This window comes from Saccostrea cucullata, unplaced genomic scaffold, assembly GCF_032062105.1.
Source record: "Saccostrea cucullata isolate Sc308-1 unplaced genomic scaffold, CSIRO_AGI_Scuc_v1 ctg9225, whole genome shotgun sequence".
Lineage (NCBI taxonomy): Eukaryota > Metazoa > Mollusca > Bivalvia > Ostreida > Ostreidae > Saccostrea > Saccostrea cuccullata.
In genome coordinates, this window is record NW_026925516.1 from 14,172 (window position 1) to 26,465 (window position 12,294).

The following is a 12,294-nucleotide window of genomic DNA, read 5'->3' on the forward strand; positions in this document are numbered from 1 at the left end:
TGATATTACATATATAAGATATCTCAATATATGAAATGATTTATAAATCGATTTATTTTAATCCTACGAAAAAGAGGTAAAACAAAACCATGTACATAATAGCTAGAATAAGAAAACACTGTAGTGGCCTTCAATTCGTCCTCAGATATATCTAGGATATTTTATCAATTAATGATAGTTACGTCCATTCAAATACCCTTCTAACCTCCGAAAAAAACATCAGTGTGTCAGTCACATTTGTTTTACATTTAAAGTTCCAATTATTTGAGACCAAATTAAGGACCAATTATAAACTTATTAAACAGTAAAACAAAGGAGATGACTTTAGCTTTTCCATCATCATTTTTTGGTAGTCAGCTCCCTCTCTTTGGAAACATTCAGGTGAAGTATAGCTATGGGGGAAGGTAAGCCTCTGGGGTTTTGTATGGCTCAATCTAAGAGAACTACTTTCAAGTAAGTCTTAAATTGTATAGCATATGATTAGTTTTTCAAAAATAAAAAACAAGGAAACTTTATCACAACGGTCTTAATCATATTTTTTTTTCAAATACATAGTATAAAGAATGTTATTTGAACAACTTCCTGATATTTCCTGACATCCTTATACAGCATCCTGATCAATAATGAAATGTTCACGTTTTCTTAAAATCATCGTACTAGAATGAATCGAATATTTGTTTTGAAAACTAAGCCGAGAAAAACGTATCAAAACTATGAAAAAACACACATGTATGCTACTACTAGTACTTATACCTCTTGACTTCTTGATAAGGAAAACACGTGATTCCTTTGTTTCACATGTTTCAGTATGCAGTCTTTAAATTAGGTTTGATTTTAAGAAGCCTCGTTGAGGTTAACGTGACTATAGGTGTTCTACTTCTTTAATACGATGATCTTTTGTTTTTAGGTTATGTCAACAAAGCACCAGATGTCCCCTTAAAGCTTGAGAAGCTAGTCTTGATAAATGTGAAAGCAGAGTGAAGTGTTGGACACTGATGTGCTTCTGGTACTGTTAGTCAATCTTTCTTTGCTCCTCTCATATCTCGATCAAATTATTCTTTGTTTTCTATAATCGAAAGCCATATTATGTATAAATTCCTTTCTGTATTGTCATAATTTTTATAGCCTATATACTGTCCTGTTGATGACAAAGACCAAAATCCTCAACTTCTTTCTTTTTGTTCTTTATATTTGTTGAATACATTTTACTGGTATTTTGTACGTCAGGAATTAATTTTCATGATGACCCTGTTGCAATTTTTTTTTCTGAAAATCACCTTAAACATCGTAATATTAATAATTACTTGAAATGTAATTGGTTGATATGAACGAAATACAGCTCAAAAACATTTAACCTGTATCTGTTAGAGCCCCGTGGGGTTCCGGGTGAGAATAGGTCCTCAGTGCCCCCTTGCTTGTCGTAAAAGGCGACTAAATGGGGCGGTCCTTCGGATGAGACCGTATACACCGAGGCCCCGTGTCACAGCAGGTGTGGCACGATAAAGATCCCTCCCTGCTCAAAGGCCGTAAGTGCCGAGCATAGGCGTAAATTTGCAGCCCTTCACCGGCAATTAATGGTGACGTCTCCATATCAGTGAAATATTCTGGAGAGGGACGCTAAACAGTACACAATCAATCAATATATCTGTTAGATGTGACTTCGAAGATGCACATTCTTGAAAGAATTTTTTGGTACTAAACAAAAAAGCAAACAAAGGACATAATATATTTATTACAAGTTTTATATGCAAGTATTATATCTTCTTTCTATTACATGTTTATTTGCTTCCACTTTTGCACGAGTAGCAGCCTTAATACGAAAGACATGACTAAATAAACTATTCCAAGAAAACCTCTGGGAATTAAGCATATTTTCTGTTAGGTGTGCTTTTTACATACACATAATTATCTTTTTTATGTCCTTGACATCTTTTTAACAAAGATCTTTCTATTTTAGTATTTTTGAATTTGATTTACATTCCATGCAAGTCTTTATTTAAGCTGTGAATGTGCAGAAGCTATATTGAGTTGGACAAATTCTTCTATGTTCAGATGAAGATAAAAGACATGTATCTTACACGTGCTTGTTTGATATTTCTGATTTGTATTTATTGATAAGCATCATTTCAAAGCTTAGCTCCAAAACGCAAGAAATTTTCTCAAATGCAATACTATTAATAAGTGTTTACACTATAGAGGTCAAAAACTTGTTCAGATTTTTATCCAAACTTAGAACACATTTGTCCAACTAAAGACAAACGATAGTATTTTCCAAAGACTAACGGGATCTGAGGAAGGCACAGGAGTAAATATGATTCCTTACTCCCGTATAGTTTTTGTGAAAGCTTTAATCATAACATGCTTGTGGGCAATAAAACTGTTTTTCCATGAAAAAGGGGAGCAACTCAGTACTAGAAAAGATACGAATAAACATGAATAAATCAAAGGATTGTTATGTAAAAATCACAAATGCATGATAACTTTTTGTTTCCATGTGGTTTAAAAGAAATAAATTAGTTTCAAAAAGAGTAAATGAAATGCTTCATAATCAGTAGTTTAAAAATGTTCGGAGTTGGATCTTTGGATTTTACCGGTATTTTGGAATGCGTTATGCTTAAGCTTTTATTTTCCAATATGTATGTTGTTGTAAATGGTTTATAATAATTATTCATTAACAGTAAATGCCTGTTATTTGGCTAGTACAACAAAAAAGACGAGTTTTTGTTGTTTCAATTTTCTTTTGATTTTTCGTTTCTTAAGCTATGCTGCTGGCTATCGCGGAAACTTTTATAGCTGGCATGCTGCATTAACTATTGGTAAGGTTTATTGCCTATTTGGGTGATTATGATAAATTCTTTACAGTATGTACATGTACATTATAAAAGTAACTTGATGTTCAGCTGTTGAGACAAAATTTTTCCTATTTCGTTATTTGACTAAATTTTGAACTCGTTTGATGAATAGATTGATGTATAATGCTGATTTCTAGATTCATCATCGAAATCTAAAAGAAGTAACCCGCGGTAACTCTCGCTTGAGATAGTGTTCCAGTCTTTTATATGATACTGCAAAGTTTAAAAGTCCATTATTGTAAAAGATTCCCCCTTCTCCAAATTTGCATTTCAAATAATTTTATTTAGATTAGGCTTTTCTGGGAAGTACTAATAATATAATGCTTGAGCACAATTTTATAAGAGGAATCAGTGGGATTTTCAACCCTGATACCTCATCTGATGATTTCTTAATAATCTTGCTTAAAAAAATTAAAAAATAATAAATAATGAAAATAGTTAGTAAAGATCAGTCAGTTTTGCATATAGTTAGAACACTGACTTGAAGGATTTGAGAAAGTTATTTGACTCTCCTGTAGGAGCCTCTTGCTTTCTCCATCAGGGGGCGCTGTTTGAATATTCCCCTCATGGCATGACTGAAATCGAACAAAGATCCTTCTTATATACTCCTTGCGTAGTAATACATAAAGCCAGGGGTTCACATTGGACTTCAGGTCTATCAGTCGAACAAGCCAAAGTTCAAGTTTACCTGGACAACCAGGTATTACTTTGATCCCTCGTAAAAATATGTCCATCTACAAAAGATTTTTTTTTAAGTTTTAATGAATAGTTGATGTGCATTATGAAGAATTAATTCTTACGTTTAATTTTTAACATGTTTAACACGTCATTTCTTTTAATTTATACAATACGTAGTCTCTATGAAAGAAAATGTATTTCATTGTGTTCATCATAACAGTTCATACTTTTGCAAGTCTTCTTGGCAACACTTACCAAAAATGGTCCCCAACAGACGACATAAAGCGTCACTGAAATTGCCAAGAACACATTGACATGAACGTCGTAAAAGCCAGTTACACGGTCTGCGTCCAGAAGTCTACCGCGTTGTTCAGGGTCTCTACACGACATGCACATGACGCAGATATAAATGTACACAGTATACACAAGGACCACAATCCCTGTTAAAGCGTACACTGTGGCACTAAATACAGATCCAATACCCTTGTCCATCACGTCAATAAAGCACCAGGACCCGGGATAAAAGATCGAGCTTTTCCCTACAAACAAATGAAGTGATGACACAAGGGCCGAAAAAATCCATATCACCAGCAGACAAACAAGATATTTTCGGCGATTCCACAGCATCGTGTCGTGTGGTTGTCCATGGTTACTTAAAAAAATGTATCGGTCCGTGCCTATACCGGAAATGATCATGCCTGAGGAAATTTGGGTGAAAGAGTAGATAAATGACTCAACTTTGCAAAGATGTGGGGGAATAGTGTAATTGAAATTAGATCCATACCGTAAGACTTCGAATGGGAATACTATCACCTGATTCAGAAAGTCAGACATTGCTAGACCTACGAAGAAAATGTAGAAGGATCGCCATTGATGATGTTCCCGGTTGCAACAAATAACAACAAGAGCTAGCCCATTGCCCACAAATCCAAAGGCGAAAAACACGTATGTTGGAATCCCCGATTCGTGAATAGGGTCTGTAGCATTTCCCATTTATATATGTTCATAGGCAATCCTCACGATAAAATGGTGTCAATTTTTCCACACGGAATATCTATATTTCATTCACAGTTTGTTGGTTATCCTTTCCAATATCATGTTAAATTTACTGTCTCACACACTTCCTGGGAATCGTTTCGTGCATCGAAGCAACAGTACATCCTTATATGTTGTGATAGGTACGAATTTCATTTATACTTTGCTTTTCTCTTTACAGTTTTAAAGGGTTTTCCTTACATATGACATGTGACGGTTTATTATGTGATGTCACCGATTTCAGGAAGAAGTACTTCACTGTTTAAGGATGAAAACGATTGTGTGCTTGTTTTTTATTTTCACAAAATCAAATTCCGCCTCATCAGAGTACTATATATGCAACGTGTCTTTCAGTATATCTCTCACATATTAAATATTTATCTAAAATAAATTTTTACAAGCCAAAGTTTTTATCTTAAGTATTAGCTCTCTCTCTCTCTCTCTCTCTCTCTCTCTCTCTCTCTCTCTCTCTCTCTCTCCGCATGAGGTAATAACATCATCTTTATAATTCATCTCAACAAAAATGTCCAGATATTCTTCTAGGGACTTCTTTGTCAATTTCTATAATAACGGTTGATATATGCACGTGATGTAACACACTCACATTCTAACATTACCACTTAGCTTTCATAATACTAGTAGAATCTATTTTCCATCACCGTGGTGAACAATTGATATCATTAGTAACTGATATTGACCCTTACACGACACGCCATAAATTGATAGAGAACAGGAAATCCCGAACAAATATGTCACCTGAAAGTGTTCCTAAGTGGATACTAAAAGTACTTGATACTTAAGACAAATAGGAAAATTACAACTGCATGTACTGGCCACTGCAGACTGTACAGGATTTTATTAAGAGAAGTGAATGGTAAATCAGTGATCGTCTGATATTTTACCTTTCCATGTTCATAAGGCAATACTTAATAAGATGTTATACATGAGGAAAACAATTTGAAAATAAAAACAAAAACACAAGAACATTAAGATAAAATTTATTTTGATGAAATTCAAATCTTTCAGTTCTCATAATGATAATCATATAAAGTTAATTTTCTAATCCATATGAAATAGTATAATTATGATTCAGTATAAAAGGTTTTCTTCGGGGGTCTTAAATGATATATAAAATAGAACAATCACGCAATAATAAAATAGGTTATCAACGTTTAAACAAGCGGCGTAATCTGCTCAGAAATCCAGTTTTCTCCTTCTTCTCTTTCTTTTCCTAAAAAATGAAAGGTGTACAAAGTCAAATGTATGTAAAAATCATGCAAGATCAAGTTTGTTAAAATCGGAATTCTCAAAGGGAAAAAAATTGAAAATGAAATTGAAATGAAAAGGAGTGGATGTTTACCTGTTTTTTCTGTGGTTTGCCACAACACAATAGCCTTCTCCAGCCTTTTGGCTCGGATCGTTCTCCTATAAGTCAAAATTTATTCACATTACTACAAATGTTGTGGGGGCTTTCGTTTAACTTTTAAAAACAATAAATGAATTATGTTACACAAGCGTTTATATGTCAAATACGTACCATTTCATTGCTGAATTCTGGTTCTGGGAAAGTCGCAGTGCTATAAATAAAAAAAATTTAAAAATCACATAAATTATATTTTTGTTTGGCTTTCCTTGTACAATTGTTAAAAATACTATACACTTATTGCTGTTTTTTGAGGTCAATACAATGATTTAGCCATCTGAGGAGTACAATATTCATAGAGCCCGAACGGCGAGGTGAATATTGTACTTCGAAGATGGTTAAATCATTGTACTGACCGAAAAAAAATAGCAATAATTGTTTTATTATATGATTCACTGATAAAATGATACAGCTCATTACTTGTTAACTTGCATTTAATTAAGTCCTAGCCAAAGATATCAGTAAATCATTGTGTTGACCTCAAAAAACAGCAATTATTGTATATTATTGTTTTTCAATCATTTTTTTCAAGCCAGGCAGTAACAAAAAAGACATACATACCCAGGAATATTACAGTCTGGTGAAGCTCGGATCATAGGATCAGGAACAGTTTTCTCTGGAGCTTTGTACAATGGCTGTCAACGAAAAAAGAATACGTGTAATCTTTATTATAGTCAAACTTTATTATCTTTAAATCCATTGCATAAAACTAATCGGAATATCCGAGCAATGATCATGAGGGTAAAAATATAAAGAAAAAATATGGCTGAGACAGTTAACTCACTTCAGCATATCCCTGATATTCTAGATATTGGTGATCGAGATAACACAATTCGAGATAATGGATTCCAACTGTATATTTTATAGATGCATGCATCCTTATAAATTACAAAAAATATTTGAGGAGATAAATTACATTTACTTTATATTTTCGATATTTACCAATACATAAGGGTTTATATTTTAGAAGAAATCACGTCAGCCTACCAAAAACTTTTATACCTTTGGAGTTATTTTACTGTGATCTTGAAGAGACCTCTGTGTCACCATGCTCGCTACTTCAGCACATGTTGCACGTCTGGTTGAAAAGGTCAGAGAGTAGTGGACAATCTCCGAGCCAATCATGACCTTGACCTACAGAAAGTAAAAACAAAACATCATTATTAGAGAAAACAATAGTCAGAAATGGTAGGACTAGTATACAGAATATAATATGAAATATATTATGTATTTGAAATAAATATCTCTGTTCAATAGATACCTTTTGTATTTTCAATTTCTGTGTGTCATAATTTGCAAATCTGAATGGGGGAATAGCTGACTGTCCTTTGCCTGGGCTAAAAGCAAAAACAAAATATTTCAACATGCTTCGAAAATAATGCATCATAACAATATATATAATATTTCCATCTAAACATATATCACCGTATACAACGGGTAACGCGGAGGAGTCGCTAAAAAGTATGGGGGAGTCGTTTTCAACGTATGGGGGAGTCGATTTTCACCGCTTCGGAGTCAAAAGTGATGTGGGTCACGTCTTTTTTCGGTATATGCAAGATGTATTTACAAAAAACAACTAGCCCACGGAAGGTAGCAATAGTTTAGCTTTCTTTCGGTCATTTGTTCCGGCTAGCATATACGTCTAGTTTTCTCAAACACTTCGAAACTATTCGAAAGATTTCATATTTACGTTGATCGAGTGGTTAAAACATGCATAGTTTGCACAATCTACGACTTGTAAAGGTATTATAACATATAAAACAACAAAAGCAAACGTTTATCTTTCAAATGCAACTATTTAAACTTGGCTAGACTTTATAAAAATTAATAATTTAAGGCATTTTCTCCTCAGGCATTAATGGTTACGTTGGGGGGATTCGTTTCTGGAAAAACACAACGCATAGGGGAGTCGCAAAATATGAAGAAAAAAAATATAGTGAAATGCATGACCTAATCTGGTGTTGTTTTTTTAAGTTCAAGAATACATGTACAATAGGATTATATATCTTCGGAGCACATGTGCTTGGGGACAAGACCCTTCTTTAGCTCAGTATGTAATTTTCTTAAACATCACAAAAAAAAGCCACGAACCCTCATTTTCAACAATGACAGCCTCTCTATAAAAAAAAGAACAACCAGATTTATAATATGGAAAATTTCTTCATAATGATATCAACCAAATTTTTTATATTAGAAAAGTGGAAATCTCTGGCGCGTCATTCCCGCCCCTTGACTTCTTTTTTCTTCGGGGGGGGGGGGGGGGGTTAGAAATTTTTAAACTGGAAATATATGCTTTCAATTTGGTCGACATATAAATAATTTATTTTTATTTTTCATTTATCATATAAACACATCTTCAGGCACAAACGATGCATCTTAAATGAGAATATTTGGATTTGTCTGGGGTTTACACTGTCAGTACTACATGTATACATTCATAGACAGAGTTCGAAGGCAACATGCGTTTTTTTTCGGACCGAACAACCAAACTGTTTGCCCGAGCTTGTTAGGCCGAAAGCAAAAATTTTGTTTGAGGGGTCGACAAAAAGCATTTTTGTCTCAGAACAATTAATTAATGAATCTTTATATTGTTTATTATGATATTAATGTCATGATGATTTTTTTTTCACGCGCACTGCAGTTTAAACTTGGTCAATTCCGTAAAGTTATGACTTTGACCCCGCCCACACTCATGACACTGTGAAGTAAGCGGTGCCATAGCTCATCGACAGGTCCAACATCTCACTCCACTGTCAAGCAGCGATTTATTTGACTGCTCAGGAAAACAGTAGAAAGGCTTTACTTTTTTTTAGTTATAATTTTTTCTTACAATAACAACTTTTCATAAGTATGAAAAATAAGAATTATAAGCAACTTATCTGAAAAATTTTGACAAGCAAAAAAAAAAACAAAAAAAAAGGTTGGAAGAAGAATCATGTTACAACAGAGTTTCTCAACCAAATTTTATTAACACATTTGCAAATATAACTATGATTTAACTATTCTGCACGAAAACGTTGGAAGACATTTAATACGTGCCTGTTTCGTGCAATGTATTTCAGGATTGTTATTATGGGTAAGGGCAGGGTCTGAAGTTTTAATTTTAATGAGAGCTATAAAAATTAACCAAGAAAACTAAAGGTACTGTGAACAATGAGTTCACTAAATGATACCCCCGCCTCCCATGCCATAATGGCAAAGTCCATGTTTTGCTGTGGCCGGGAAACCCAAAATATGTGTCGGATCAAAAAGTAAAATAGGAAGTCACCAGGGGCGGATACAGGAATTGAAGTTAGGGGGCGAATAAAGTAGGCGGGATGGGGGGACCCAAAGGCGAAGCCCCCGGAAGCTCCTTGATTCTACAGATTTCGTAGGGTAAAATTGAGGTCTACCTAGAAGACAATTTTTACATTTTCTAGACTAAACTATGATTTACGCTAACTTTGACAATTTTAAGGGGGGGGGGGGGGGGGCGCACGCCGGGTGTGCCCCCTGTAAATCCGCCACAGTGTACAATGGCAATATGTAGTAAAGTTTCTGTGAAAGTTTCATTAAATTTCACACAGAGGTAAAAGAGTAGTTGCGGATAAGATATGGGTACCCTAAAGCGTAACAAACAGACGGACGGACGTACAACATTAACTGCCTAACGGTATTAAATTTAAAATGCTAAAAATTTTGGAATATGCGACTGCTCATATGAGGAAACCATATCAAATGTACATGTAGTAATGTATATGAAGTACTGGTATATACTCATGTACTTCACAATAAGAAACGATAAATACATGTTGTTTTTTACATGTACATATTGCTTATATTGATCTTTATTCATATTGAATTTTACTAAAATATGAAGTTATCAAAATAGTTATGTATGGAAGCATTTAGCAAAAGAAAAGAAATTTAAAATAATAGTACAATTCAATTTTGCGACTCCCCTATGCGTTGTGTTTTTCCAGAAACGACTCCCCCCTACGTAACCATTACTGTCTGAAGAGAAAATGTCTTAATTATTAATTTTTATAAAGTCTAGCCAAATTTCAATTGTTGCATTTGAAAGATTAACATTTGCTTTTGCTGTTTTATATGTTATAATACCTTTACAAGTCGTAGATTGTGCAAACTATGCATGTTTTAACCACTCGATCAACGTAAATATGAAATCTGTATGAAATAGTTTCGAAGTGTTTGAGAAAACTAGACGTATATGCTTGCCGGACAAATGACCAACAGAAAGCTAAACTATTGCTACCTTCCGTGGGCTAGTTGTTTTTTGTAAATACATCTTGCATATACCGAAAAAAGACGTGACCCACATCACTTTTGACTCCGAAGCGGTGAAAATCGACTCCCCCATATGTTGAAAACGACTCCCCCATACTTTTTTAGCGACTCCCCCGCGTTACCCGTTGTATACGGTGTATATGCTCTTGAAATGTTCGAATGGTATATTGTTGGCTTAGAATGGCAAAAGAGAGAGAGAATGTAACATGATTATACCCCCCGCTTGAAAAGCGGGAGGGTATATAGTAATCGTTAATTCCGTCCGTCCGTCCGTCCGTCTGTCTGTACGTCCGTCCGTCCGTCCGTCTGTCCGTCCGTCTGTTACGCTTTGGGGTACCCATCTCTTATCCGCAACTCCTCTCATACCACTGAATGAAATTTGATGAAACTTTCACAGAATCTTTATTACATATTGCCATTGTGCACCTCCTATTTTACTTTTTGATCCTACACATATTTTGGGTTTCCGGCCACAGGAAAACATGGACTTTTTCACCAGTTATAACCATATGGGAGGCGGGGGGTATCATTTAGTGAGCTCATCGCTCACAGTACCTCTAGTTTACCTTGCGGTAGCGTGTTTAGTTGCAAGTATTATTAAGTCCCGTACTGTTTCCCGAGCAACTGCGGAATATCTGTCGATTAATAATAAATTACAATTAATTCCATTGCGCTCTTCTGAACTCAAAGATTTTAAGGAGTAAATTGTGCTTTTATTTCCTTTGAGAAATTATTAAAGCAATGGTAAAGGAATTTTAGGCTTACAAATGTAAACCACTAATTGTAAAACTTTTATGTTCACATATCAACAGAGAGGATTTTACTTTGGTATATATTTTCAACTGCAAACGATTTGTGCAGAAAAAAAAACTTTCGTGAAAATTTTGTCTCGCTGACAAAAAAACGAAAAAAAAAGTTGTAGCGAAAAATTGATGTCCTCTGCAGCATATTTATCTTTGTTATTCCTGTAAAGCACATGCATTTACTCCAGTATATCTTATGTAAACATTATTTCATATAAACATTATTTTTATACTTTGCTGTTATTCTTTGCTCCTGGTACAAATCCCTTTGTGCTTTAATCCTTTCGTCTGAAGTTTGCAGTAGAACTGACTGTTCTTTGCCAACACTGAGAAAAATAAAGAAACAAATAACCTTATACATTTCCCGAACTATACACGATATTTATACCCCCCGCTTGAAAAGCGGGAGGGTATATAGTAATCGGTATTTCCGTCCGTCTGTACGTCTGTCCGTCCGTCCGTCCGTCCGTCCTTCCGTCTGTCCGTCCGTCCGTCTGTTACGCTTTGGGGTACCCATCTCTTATCCGCAACTCCTCTCATACCACTGAAGGAAATTTAATGAAACTTTCACAGAATCTTTATTACATATTGCCATTGTGCACCTCCTATTTTACTTTTTGATCTGACATATATTTTGGATTTTCCAGAGCAAAACATGGATACTGCCAATATATTCATATGGGAGGCGGGGGGTATCATTTAGTGAGCTCATTGCTCACAGTACCTCTAGTTTAGCATTGGCGTAATGTGTTTAAAAGACGCATGTTAATAACAATAAAAACAATTTTAATGTCTTCATATATCACATACCTGTACTCGGTGCCCAGAAAAATTTCTGCAAACCCTGTCCAATACACCATCAAGGATGCTTTGCACTATATAAAACCAAATTGAATGTAAAATGTATATGATTTTTGGCTCTCAGTAAATATACATTTTAAAGGTCATACAAGTTTTAATGAAAATACATGTATATGAAGCCATGCTATTTCTTACCATTTCTGATTCCTGGTAGTCAAGGTCCCTGAGACTTTCGAATTCCCTCAGCTTGTCAGAGTTCTACGATAAAAATACAAAAAGTCAGTTAGACTCATTTATCTTATTATACTAGTCTATTTTTAAAAAAAAATAGATTATATTAGGTCGGTTTAATTGTTAAAGTCAGTTAGACTCATTTATCTTATTATACTAGTCTATTTTAAAAAAAATAGATTAT

The 12,294-nt window shown here is 34.5% G+C and overlaps 1 protein-coding gene across 1 annotated transcript; it reads right to left on the bottom strand.

Moving 5' to 3' along the window:
• Window positions 1-3,114: 3,114 nt before the first annotated feature.
• LOC134269058 (prostaglandin E2 receptor EP4 subtype-like) lies at window positions 3,115-4,538 on the bottom strand. Its single transcript, XM_062751276.1, has 2 exons — window positions 3,786-4,538; window positions 3,115-3,586 (listed from the first exon to the last, which is right to left on the bottom strand). Exons 1-2 carry the CDS (start codon window positions 4,521-4,523, stop codon window positions 3,305-3,307), a joined length of 1,020 nt encoding a protein of 339 aa, XP_062607260.1. The 5' UTR covers window positions 4,524-4,538; the 3' UTR covers window positions 3,115-3,304.
• Window positions 4,539-12,294: the final 7,756 nt, after the last annotated feature.